Source organism: Mustela lutreola, chromosome 5, assembly GCF_030435805.1.
Source record: "Mustela lutreola isolate mMusLut2 chromosome 5, mMusLut2.pri, whole genome shotgun sequence".
NCBI lineage: Eukaryota > Metazoa > Chordata > Mammalia > Carnivora > Mustelidae > Mustela > Mustela lutreola.
The window spans coordinates 68323190-68336765 of NC_081294.1; the positions used below are offsets into that span (position 1 = coordinate 68323190).

The 13576-nt window shown below is 37.3% G+C and overlaps 1 protein-coding gene across 1 annotated transcript in view; it reads left to right on the forward strand.

Annotated features, from left to right (window-relative positions):
• The window catches only part of ADAMTS19 (ADAM metallopeptidase with thrombospondin type 1 motif 19), a 248373-nt gene that overhangs the window by 33844 nt on the left and 200953 nt on the right, over positions 1 to 13576 (forward strand). The window contains exon 2 of the mRNA XM_059173349.1: positions 11940 to 12105. Coding sequence (XP_059029332.1) covers positions 11940 to 12105 — 166 coding nt within the window. The remainder of the gene's footprint in view (positions 1 to 11939; positions 12106 to 13576) is intronic.

Genomic DNA, 13576 nt, shown 5'->3' on the forward strand with positions numbered 1-13576 from the left:
ATATTTTTGTAAACAAAGTCAATCTGTTGAGTTCCTCCCAACTCAACTCTGTTGAGTTCCTCCAGGGCCATAGTCTTGATATACAGCATCTTCTGCCAAATATACCAATCTTCTCTTGCCTGTAGGCTTTTTGATATGGCTGGCTCCTTCTTCGGATCTTGCCTCCGATGCTTACTCCTTAGAGAGGTCTTAGTGGGCCACCTCATCTCAATCTCCATTCTATTTCTCTCAGATCTTTGTTTGTTTCTTCAATGATACTTTTCACAATTTCTAATTCCTTAAATATATTTGTCTGGATACCTGATTTTTCTGTCTTTCTCCCTAATATATAAGGACCGTGAAGATAGGAATTAAAATCTCTTTTCATTTTTGAAGCATTAGTGCCTGCGTGCTGACACGTAACAGGTTTTCAATAGGTACATTTGTAACATGTAATCATCAGGAAGATATAGTAGGACACAATAACTTTGGCTAGACTGGTTGATAAACTTAGAAGTAGATTCAAAACTGAATTTTCTGCCTATTTTTCAACTCATGTTTTTGCACATTTAAAGACTCCATAAAAATCTGAGGGATGGGGCACCTGGGTGGCTCAGTCATGTAGGCATCCAACTTTTGATTTTGGCTCAGGTCATAATATCAGGGTCATGAGATCAAGCCCCATGTCCAATTCCACGCTCAGTGAGGAGTCTGCTTGGGATTTTCAACATAGTTACAGCTTCTCTTTATAATTATACTTGTGATGTTGCTTATCTTTAATGGAGTTAAAAAGGAACATTTTGAAATTGTTTTAAAATGCATCTCTCTGTCAAATGCTGGTGAAAAGTTAGAGGAGGCCAATGGTTTTCAAAAAAGAATGGGAGAGAAAGCATATTTTTTTCATTGGTAAGAGTGACATGTATTCCTGAGTAATTATTATGGAGATAAAATAAGACTGTTGAAAGAACATAGCACAGAAGGTCATCATGAAGCATCCCTTGTAAAATCTCTAGCCGGTGTCCAAGAAAAGATAAATAGTCTAAAAACCACAGGAGGATTTCATCAGGGTTTATTTTTGAATATGTATCAGATAAATGATACTGTCATGGAATGCCCCTGAGTTCCTTTCCAGTCATCATTTTCCCAGGAATCTCTGCACTCCAGGCATTCTAACCTTGCTTTTCCTTACACATGCTAAGCTGGTCCCCTCTCAGGGTCTTTGTTTCTCCTTCTGCCTAGAATGTTTTCCCTCCTACTTGCTCTGGCCAACTCTCAGATCTCTGCTCAGATGTTACTTCACCCAAAAGACCTTCCCCGCATCACTCTCTAATCCTTGAACTACTTGGCACCTGAATTCATACTGTACACGTAGAACTTTTCACTGAGTAAACAGGACTCAAAGGATGCTGTCATGAAACTGGGGGTTTATTCCCACTGGGTTTCTTTCTGGTGTTGTTCACACTTAGGTTGTGAGAAGTCACTTGGTAAATTTAGTCACAAAAAGTCTCTGGTAGTTAAAATATTTATCCTCTAATCATCAAACCCTCCAAATTTCCATAGAGTTAGTCTCTCTGCCACATGCCTTCCGCATTCAGGCTTGCTTAGAGCTACTTACTTGCAGTGAAGAAGGGGGAAGGAAGTCAGAGTCCTTGCTGTTTCCCCACCCAGGGCTTCCATTTCTCCTGCTCAGTGCCCTGAGCTTCCTCTGGCTCCTCGAGGGCAGAATCTGTAAGGGAAGCAGGAAGGAGGAGTATGTTTGGGTGACTAGTGATGTCATGGCTTGGTGACAGAGTCATGGCATGGTAATTGTGTGATGGGATAGTGGTATTAAGCATTATATTTGATAGTTGCTTAAAATGGTGACTCTGTATCTCATGGGCCACACTTAGGAGTTCTTGGGAGGCTGTCCTCTTCAGATATACCCCTCAGTCTCTTGGGGTTTCACAGTTGTCTTTTGAAGAGGGCTGGTTTGTCTTCTCTAGTTGATCACTTTAAGTGCCTGCCTTGTCCCTTAGGTATATGAGGGGATACGTCCAGGCTATATTTGAAACTCTATGTGTGTGTGTGTGTGTGTGTGTGTGAAATAGAACACAGTCATAAATGAATTTCTAAACCATCAAGGTAAAGCTTATTAACAGTGATAGAGCAATTTTATGTGTAGCTTTGACTCAGTCAAATAAATAGCAAATTGTATCCCTTCCTGGAGTGTGGGTAAATTGGTGACAGGTCTTGCCAGCCTGGGCCATCACTGCTGTCCCTGACCTCTGACTGTACAAAGTCAATCCTCATTTATTGAACAGATGATCAAATGAAAGAATAGCTAATAAATTATGATATGTTTAGAGGGTACACATTTATTCAGCAATTAAAAACCAGACTTATAAAAATTATTTAATACCATTAAGAAACAAAGTAGCATTGAAGCTATTCTTAAATGGAAAAGTAAAGTAGAATATAAAACTTGAACAAATGTGTGCATGTGGGGGCGCCTGGGTGGCTCAGTGGGTTAAACCTCTCTCTGCCTTCGGCTCAGGTCATGATCTCAGGGTTCTGGGATTGAGCCCCACATCGGCCTCTCTGCTCAGCAGGGAGCTTGATTCCTGCTCTCTCTCTGCCTACTTGTGATCTCTCTCTGTCAAATAAATAAAATCGTTTAAAAAAAATGTGTGCGTGTGTAGAGACACACATGCACACACACACAGGTACATACCCACATATCTACTTGTGTGTCTTTGTGCATGTTAATAGACTAGTAATAAATATACACATACCTGTGTAATCATCCTATATGATACAGGATTTGGGATCATGATTTGCTTTTTTAAAATTATATCTTCTAAGTGTCCTGCTATTAAACGTTCTGGTTTTATGATCTGGAGACATTTTAAGGAAGAAAATAGAAAAGAGAATTGTAAAACAAAGGAAGAAGGAAAGAAAAACTCAGTACTTGAAATGTTCTCCCAAATCAGTCTTGGGTGAGTGACTGGGTTCATAGCTCTGAGGCGGGTCTGGGGTGAAACCCTCAGCCCTCTCAGAAACCCGTTTTGCCTTCGGCAGCTAATGTGTCTCATCATATAAAACAGTCAGCTCAGGATAAAGTTCAGAGACTAACACAGTATTTTTGTCTTCTGCTTTGTGAGGGATGGGACCTGGCCTTGCTGTTGATATCAAATTTTGGACATCTACCATTCGTGAGGTGTTGTGCCTGACCTCAAACCCTCAGTGCAAATTTTTTTAAAGATGAGAGTTATTTGGAATAACAGTGATATGGCCTCAGATGGCCTCACAAAGGCACTCTTTGGTTTGAATCCTGTCTTCACCACATACTGATTTGTGACCTTAGGACACAGTAAATCTTTTTGAAACTCACTTTTTTCAACTATGAAACTAGTGAAGTTAGCCTACATGGCACAAGCTTGCTGGTTGATTAAGTGAAAACATATATACACAGTGTCTGGCATTCAGGCATATTATTTTCTTACATTATTGTTTCCTTGTAAATATTTTAGAAGAAGTAAAGAGAAAAAGGCTATATTTTCTTTAGCTTAGGTAACTAGAGATTCGTTTGAGGCATGAACAGAGATACACATTCAGAGAGAGGCACTGGTGTGGGAGAAGGATTACACATCTGAAGTGAGGGGATGAGAAGTGAACAGAGAGGATCATGGATCTTCAATGGAAGTAGTGGGCTGAGAGGGGGATTGGGGATTTGGGTATTGGCTCTATGCATAGAGGGTGTTATAAAACCTTTGGGAGGGATTACTGCAGACAGCAGTTGCTGACCAAAGACCTGCTTTGGAGTAAGGAACGTGACCAGTTTAAGGAAACAAACAGTTGCTAGAGAAGAGAGCAAGAGCAATGTAATATTCCTGGAGAAGAAAAGTGGTCAAGGGCCAAATGCCTCAGGGAGGAGAACAAAGGACAGGAAATGGTGGGCGGCTTTAGAACAATTTCCAGAGCTCAGTGGGGGAAAGGAAAATGCAGGTAGCACGCAAATTTAGAGTGATGTGTTAAAACCAAAAACAAATTTGGAAACTGGGAATATTAGATTCCAGCCCTGATGCTCGGATGAAGTCTCTGTGTGATTCTAGGCAAGTTATGCCACATTTCCAAGTCTCGGTTTTCTTGATTTTAAACTCTGTTGATGGCCCAGTGATTTCTAAGTTTGCTTCTACTCTCATAGGTTCAGGATACTTTCCGAAGCCCTTTGGCAAAGAAAGAAAACAGAATAATGTTAACAGTGTGGTCTCATGAAAGCTTTTTCTAAAGATGGAACTTGGGCTCACAAGGAAGGCAATGCTGGGAAAGCCGGAGTGGAGAAATTGAATAGTAATTTCCCTTCAAATGGAGTTTACGTAGAGTAGATGGAATAGATGGTCTCAAGCATTGAATGGATATGTTTTCTTTTTATCTCAAAAAGGAAGAGTATGTTAAGATAAAAGCTACATTCCTTGAGTACCTGCTGTATACTAGGCCTTATGTGTTGAAGGCAGGAAGTTGAGCTCTGTGCCCAAAGCCTCATGGTCTGATCAGGGACACACAACAACCATGACTATAGTGGACTGATTAGTGTAATAACGGGAAAGGTACAGTGTAGAAGTGAATCAGGAAGGCACTGGTTACTTTGGAGAGAGGGCCAGGTTGGCTTGTTTTTTTAAGAAATAACCAAGAATGACTTTCTGGAAAGAGAAACCAGCATGTGCAATGTACCAAGATGTGATCATACAACTAAAAGTTATTCTGAAATATGTTAAAATATGATATTTGTTCACACAATTAAAATGTGTTCGTTGGGGGCACTGGGTGGCTCAGTCGGTTAAGCCTCTGCCTTCAGCTCAGGTCATGATCTGAGGGTCCTGGGATTGAGCCCCACATCAGGCTCCCTGCTCAGTGGGGGGCCTGCTTCTATCTTTGCCTGCTGCTCTCCCTGCTTCTGAGCTCTCTGTCTCTCTGTCAAATAAATAAACAAAATCTTTAAAAATGTGTTTGTTGTGGTTATATATAAAGTTGAAGTAGTAAAAATAAAACTGAAGAGGTAGGCAAGAGTTTATCATGACCTTATACTTTATATATCTTCACAAAGGATTTAGAATTTCCCCCTGTGGGCGTAAAGGGGGAACATCAAAAGGGTCAAGTCAGGAAGAGTTCAGCATTGTAAGACAGTAGGATAGATTGGGTGTCAGAAGTGTATTTTCCTAGACTTGCTTGTATGTATTGAATACACAAATGCATGAAAAATCACTGCTATTTATAGTATTCTTAAAAATGATGTCTTTTGACTAAAGCATCGAACAAACCTACAGTATTATAATTTACATCAAGCCCTATATTATGGTTATACTCTGAACTATAAAATGCTTTATATACTTTATTTACTTAATGAGATGTATACTGTAACATTACTGTACAAAAAAATACTCAAATAAAGCCAAATGTACATTGCTCAGTTCATGTAGAGCATCAGCCTTGTGTCTATAATATTTTCATAAGTGTCTCAAGATGCCAGATCTTTTCACAACTTCTGTAATTGCTGTGTAGAAACACAACATTTGGGCTTCTTTTAGAGCCTCACTAATTCTTTGATATACCTGTGGTCAGACATGATAGTAATCATCCTCAGAACGTCAGGACATTGACTTCCTATCAAGAATTTCATCATTCAAATAAATAAATAAATAAATAAATAAATAAATGAATTTCATCATTTGATGTTTTCAATTATGTGGGTTCATTTTTTTTTTTTTTTTGCTACCTTTTCCCATCTCTCTACTTAAAACAGTCATCTTCTTAACTCTTAGCTAGACTCCACGTCCTCTTTACGTTTGCTTATAACATCTCCTCTCATGGGAATAGCCTTGCCCTCATCATATCCAGATTCTGCTATCCCTCAAGACACTTCGGATATCCTGAAATTATGTAATAATTATAATGATCTAACACATTCCTCATGTCCTTTAGCACTTATGCTATGGAGTTTTTATGCTATGTATTTTTAAAATGGGACATTATCAAAGACTGACAATATGCAGTTTGAGCCTCAGATAAATATCTTCAGCCAACACATTGAAAGCTGACCCAGAAAACCAAGGTTCTGGAAAATAGTTTTCCAGAAAGAATCAGGGAAGAATGAAGAGAAAATCTGAGGTAACTATAGTAGTGTTTCAGTTCTGTGAGGGAATGGGCAGTGAGGTGGTGGAAGTAAAGTACCCTGTCAGTGAAGAGGGGGAACAAGAGTGGAGAGTGCCATGTTGTTTTCCAATTTTTACATCACTTATAACAATTTTATGTATTTATTTATGAGAGAGAAAGAGAGTGCGGAAAGGACGGAGAAAGAGGGGGAGAGAGAGAGAGAGAGAATCTCAAGCAGACTTCCACTGAGAGTGGAGCTGGAGGTCTCAGGGCTCGATCTCACCACCCTGAGATCATGACCTGAGCCAACACTGAGAGTCCAGTGCTTAGCTGACTGAGCCACCCAGATGCCCCTAAGTCATTTTTAAATTATGTTTGCATTAGAGTTTTAGGATCTATTTTTAAAAGACCATAATTAACTTGAATTTGAAAACATGAAATATTTATATTGGTTAATTGGAGCACTTCACCAACAGTATATCTGGCACATTTACCAAATCAAATTTTTTGTGCTTAGAATATAGTGACAGTTCCAGTGCACCTACATGAAGATCATTTTCTTTGTTGTCTTAATAAAGCACAGAGGTATCTAAATAGAGAAATAAAATGTCAGAACTAGTAAAAAAAAGAAAAGAAATGAATGGTAACATATTAATGTAATTGTACAAAATACAATTGTATTTTGTAATTGCAAAATACCGAAATTCTTGCTAAATTGTGAAATCAAAGAATAACATTCAATGACAAAAGAACAGATACCACCATATGAGAATATGCATATGATAACAGAAATAAGGTAGGGAACATCTGTTAAACTTAATTTCATTTCCAAATTTTGTGTGAAATGTCTCAAAACATTTAAAATCATTTTGAAAAATCTAAATAAGAGCATTCTGGGAGAAAAGTGCTTATAAGTCTTGCATTTATTTTAGATGGTGTGCTGTATGATATTCACATTCTCTTTTCTTTCCTTCTGAAACTTAAAGGACAATGTTTGCACTAACATGAATGCTGCCAGATTATTGACCCTTGTGTGCAGGGATCCTTGTGCACAGAGGTCAATGGGAAACATGAGGCTTTCATGGTGACAACGAAGACCTCAAGTTTTTCTGTAGTTCTGCTTTAATAGAAGGAATTATCTTGAAAGATACTGACCTAAGCTAGAGCACTTTCCTTTCTTTAGGATAGTATTCTGGTCTCAGATGGAAAACCCTTCCCTGAAGAAAGAACGCTAATCACTTAGTGCTAACTTTGCCCCAGAGTGAGCACACTGTAGTCAGACAGTAAATATGTATTGAATGAGTGAGTCACCATTTATAATTACTCCAACATTTTTTTCCTTTTCAAAAATGGCTTCTTGTTTTTAAAAATGTCTGCATATAAAGTTCTAACCAACAAATAATTACTAGGAAGTGGTTTCTAAATCCTAATTAAAAAAAATTTATTTCAGAAAATATTTAGTATGGTCCTATGGGAATACAAAGGTGGATCAGTTTTGATTCTTTGGACTCCTGAGGTCACCACTTCATACTCAAATGTTTGGTGCTTTGATTTCTTGTGGTTATTCTAATTAATAAAATAAAAATCATGGTGAGCATTTATTGAGTGGTTACCCAGTATCACATCCTATGATAAGAGCATTACATGTGCTTGTCAAAAGTCAATGTTCTGCACAGTCTTACAGTTGTGTAGATTAAGTCACTGTATCTTTCTCAAAGTTGCTTAGTAGTAGGTTATGAATCCAAATAATATTCAGTCCACAATCTGTTTTTGGAGTCATTAAATTTTGTATGTTGGTATGCAAGTCAATTTTATTTGGTTTATTTTTTTTTTTAGATTATTTATTTATGTATATGACAAAGACACAGTGATAGAGGGAACACAAGCTGGGGGAGAGGGACAGAGAGAAGAGGCTTCCCATGGAGCAGGGACCCCAATATGGGGCTCAACACCAGGACCCTGGGATCATGACCTGAGCCGAAGGCAGATGCTTAAAAACTGAGCCACTCAGGTGCCCCTTGGTTTATTGTTCTAAATCCAACTATACTTATAACCTTTTGAAAGAATGTATCAGGTTATAAATTTGTGATTTAAGGAAACTGAGCATGTTTGTTTGAGATGTTCTTACTGAGCATCATAATACTTATTATTTTCATCATCAGCTACACTATCAGTTGTATTAGTGACCTTCAATACTGACTGAACCTCATAAGAGTAACATATTTTTGTATTTTCACAGCATGCATCAGGGATAAATACTGTGATAGCATCTACTCTCAATCCCTGTGTAGATGTACTACATCTTAATAATTATTATTTCAAGTTTTAAATATTTACTGTCCTTTTTTCTATTAAGGGAAGATTTTTTTGCCTTTCTTGTAATTACTTCAAAATTCATTCTAGTTTTACATCGGAGACAATGAACACATGTGTGGAAAACAATTCATTGGGATTCATATTAAAAATAATTTTTTTGTTTACTTAGAATTTTCATTTATGCCAGAGGTTAAGATCATAATGAGTATTTTATACTATTAAAAACAATTTCTAGTATCTTTTCAGGTATTTGACATTCAGTGTTTTTTGAACTTTAAATCAGAGATTTAAAAAATATGTTTAATACTCTACATTCTTGGCATTCATTGTATGCTAGTCTGCATTAACCATCAAGAATTTGTAAATATGGGGCGCCTGGGTGGCTCACTGGGTTGGGCCTCTGCCTTCGGCTCAGGTCATGGTCCCGGGATCCTGGGGTCGAGCCCCGCATCAGGCTCTCTGCTCGGCAGGGAGCCTGCTTCCCTTCCTCTCTCTGCCTGCCTCTCTGCCTACTTGTTATCTCTCTCTGTCAAATAAATAAATAAACATCTTAAAAAAAAAAAAGAATTTGTAAATATAACTAAGGCACAGTACTTGGTCTTAAAGAAATTATACTTAATGGGGTAAGATACAGACACATAAGCAATAGCGATTTTGATGAGGAGAATGAAATAATTGCTATCATAAATATAAAAATGACCCATTATAACAGTTTGAGGGAGGGATCTGTTGTTTGATGAATACCTGTTCTGTGTGTGACACTGTCCTAAATTTTTTCATAGACATCTATAAGCCCATGTTATTTTGAGATTAAGAGATGTTAAGTAAAATGTCCAAGTTTTTATACATAGTGCTTGTTGAAATTAGGATTTAAATTGAGGGGTACCAATGAAAAAGTGCTCCATATCACTCGGCATCAGGGAAATACAAATCAAAACCACAATGAGATATCACCTCACACCAGTCAGAATGACTAAAATCAACAAGTCAGGAAATGACAGATGCTGGTGAGGATGCGGAGAAAGGGGAACCCTCCTACACTGTTGGTGGGAATGCAAGCTGGTGCAACCACTCTGGAAAACAGCATGGAGGTTCCTCAAAATGTTGAAAATAGAACTGCCCTATGACCCAGCAATTGCACTACTGGGTATTTACCCTAAAGATACAAACATGGTGATCCAAAGGGGCACATGCACCCGAATGTTTATAGCAGCAATGTCCACAATAGCCAAACTATGGAAAGAACCTAGATGCCCATCAACAGATGAATGGATCAAGAAGATGTGGTATATATACACAATGGAATACTATGCAGCCGTCAAAAGAACTGAAATCTTGCTATTTGCGACAACATGGATGGATCTAGAACGTTCATGCTTAGCAAAATAAGTCAAGTGGAGAAAGACAACTATCATATGATCTCCCTGATATGAGGAAGTGGTGAAGCAACATGGGGACTTAAGTGGGTAGGAGAAGAATAAATGAAACAAGATGGGATTGGGAGGGAGACAAATCATTAGTGACTCTTAATCTCACAAAACAAACTGAGGGTTGCTGGGGGGAGGGGGGTTGGGAGAAGGGGGGTGAGGTTATGGACATTGGGGAGGGTATGTGCTTTGGTGAGTGCTGTAAAGTGTGTAAACCTGGCGATTCACAGACCTGTACCCCTGGGGATAAAAATATATGTTTATAAAAAATAAAAAATTAAATTGAGGGGTACCTGACCGCTTCTACCATAAGACTGTAGAAGTGGTTTTGGGCTTCCCAGACAAGGTGGTATTTTAGCTGGGGAATAATGGAACAATGGAAATTTGTTACATAAAAAGGATTCAAGGGAATTTCTAGGCTGAGAGAAAGTATACCGCCGGTGTCTCTCTCACTTTTTCAATTTTCTATCCTTTGTTCTAGTACCCATGTATTGGTGACTGTATTTTAGAATGGCAAAAGTATACACATGACATCCTATGAATTTTTCCTAGAGTGAGTCCATGCTTCTCAGGTTGATTTTCTCTACCTAATAAATCTGATCCTTATAAGCCCCTATGAATGAAAAAGCCCCCCAAAAGGCACAAGTATATAATGCATACCTGTTTTACAAGAATTGTCACAGTAAATCTTTTCTCCATTATCCCCATAGACACATGTGTGTGTCTATGAAAGACAAGGAGAGGGAGAAACAGAAGGGGACAACAGACAGAGGCGATGGAACTGTTATTCTAGTACTTGAGAATTTTATTAATGTTATAAAAATTTGATTAAAAAAGTGATGAGTATTTTTAGATTTATTCTTAAGATATTTTGTAACATTGATTCAATATAGAATAAAATGAGATGGCATATTGGCAATCATCTAGTCTTTCTGGAGAGAAGATATAGTACACTTTAATGATTAAAACAAAAGAAAAAGTCTCCTCTGTACTTTTAAGGAAAACACACCTCTTTTTAGTATAGATTTAATTTTTCTTAACATTTTGTATAGAAGAATTACTGTATCTGAAGAAGTAAGTATATTATTACTATTCTAGCTGTATGTGCATCAAATTAAAGTGAACTATACATAGTTTTTATGTAATTCAAAACAGAATGAAGAACTTTGATAGTAGACTGGGTATGAAAAATGCAGGTTCTAAGGGATTCTTCAAAAACATTGGTTAAAGAGTTAACAGAAGTCAAGTATATGTAGTCAAGTATATTTTATACATGTAATATATACATCACTGCAGAATAAAATAATAAAAACCAAAAAGTTCAAGTCATATGTCTCTGTGGAATATTTTCCTAGTTATAATATAAATTTATATTTTAAAAAAGGAAGGAAAGAAATGACAAGGCTTAGCCTCAATATAATTAAAGGATACCTACTTGTTATAAGTTCTTTTTATTGATAATAACCATATTTTACAGTTTTTAGCTCTCTGTCTACAATTGGCTAACTTTAAAAACATGGCATTATATGACTTGAAACATGCTTGTGTAAGTGATGATTCATTTTTTTCTGTACTTTACTGAGCAAAGGTTTTAAAAATGGTTAGTACATGGTTTCAGGAGTATTTTATATAATAATTTTAATGCAATGTCACCTGCCTTTGGTTTGACATGTTACATGAATCACTTTATTAAATAATGATTGTTGAGAAGTTGGACTATGTGGTACATGCAACTAAAAACCATATTGGTCTTCTGTACATGCCTACATGTAAGTGACCCCATGGGTCTCCCAAAGTGAGCCTTTAACCATTCCAGAATTTTTACTGTGCATCTGTTGCTGGCATCTAGCCTCCCACCCACACAGTCTAAGCCTAACTAAATGAAGTTTATGCTAGTGCAATAAAGTATGTAAAGATGAAGTAATAAAATGGGAGGACAGTTACCTTTTAGTGGCGTTGCTGAAAAAGCTTCACTAGAACGTATGCATATATGTGAAAGAACATAGAGTGTGTGTGAGTAGGAGAGCCTAGAAAGTAATTTATCCAAATAGTATTTCTTACGTATCTTTTTATGTTATATATTTCCAGATGGGATTTATACAGCTCAATGAGGACTTCATATTTATTGAACCACTCAATGATACAATGGCCATAACGGGTCACCCACACCGTGTATATAGGCAGAAAAGGTCCGTGGAGGAAAAAGTCACAGAGAAGTCAGCTCCTCACAGTCATTACTGTGGTATCGTTTCAGGTAATGCCTTATCCTGGAAGGGTTTCACAAATACACAATGTGAGAAGAAAACATTAAGATTTTTTCTCTTCCCTTTCTGTCTGTTCATCTGTCCATCCCTCCATATACTAGTTTTATACTTTTCTCAAAATGTGGAATCTCTTCTGGTCAACAACAATTAAATATATTGATTTTAGACTTCTCTTTTAGTCTTCTGCAAAGTGCCACATTTTAGTATCAAAAAATGGAACTACAGAGGGACTTAAGAGATTAATATGTAGCATGCCCTCTATCTCTTTCGAACTGTGGAATGTTCCTCATGGTGTACTGTTTACCTCACAGGCATAGACATGACATCAAGAGAATTCCTGATCTCCTAAAACTGAATACTGTGAGCTCATGGCCTTATTTTAGTCCACCTCGTTGAGTCTATCATAATTATCTTTACTTCAACTCGATGCCTCTTCTACTTCTTCCTTCTTCTTGTTCTCCTTGCTGTTCCCCTCCTCCTCCTCTTCCTCCTCTTTCTTCTTCTTTTAAATTTGGCCCAAGTAAAAATCATCTTGGAGGTTAAAATTAACAGTGTAATGGGGAGAAGCGTAAAGATTTATTTCTTTGAGTTTTATTCTCAGTATCAGAATACTCCAATCTGGACATTTCAGAAGCTCATAAGCATTTCCGGCCATCAAATCCTAGTCTCTGCCAGTTCTGCACAGAGATAAAATGGGGGTGACTGTTTTGTGCGCTTTCTTACTTCCTTTGGCAGAGATCTCTGTGTTAGCAAGAATGGTAAGGAAAATGGATGATTTCTGTTATGTAAGTAGGATCCGAAAGTAATAGCCAACACTCAGAAAATAATTTGAAGTGTCCCTAGGAAAAATTGTTAGATATCTAATCCAGACATCTCAGTGAATAGTCACAGACAGGAGAAAGATTTCTAGTTAGAATCTGAGGAAACATGAATTTAGAATTTTATGTTATAAAGACTTAAAAAATTGACTTGCAGATTTAAAATTAGGTGTCAGTAGAGTGAGGGCCAAGATACCAATTTGAAAGTTGGTTATAGTATTTGAGGCTAGTTTTGGTCTATGACTTGTGACAATTAGTAACATTTACAGCAGGCATAGGTTGCTCCAATCATTGCTGGCTTACAGTGCTTCAGATTCAGGAAGAACTCTATTTCTGTTTTGGTGTATATATCTCTAATTAATCCATGATTTCTGTTTTCTTCCATGAAAACTCATGGTATCAGTCTGTATGGCAAGCATCTTCAGAGTGGATTAAGTAGATATCTGTGCCCCTCTATTCATTCATTTAGTCAGTTTAAGTAAGACATATCCCTCTTCTCTCTTCAAAGAAGTATATAGACACCAAGGAGATAAAACTGCTGAACAGGAGTCATAGTGTTATGACCAAGCCAAATAAAGTCTCTTGTGTCGATGAATGACAGCAGCAACACCTTGAATTTAGTCCATTTAAGGAAAATGTCTTG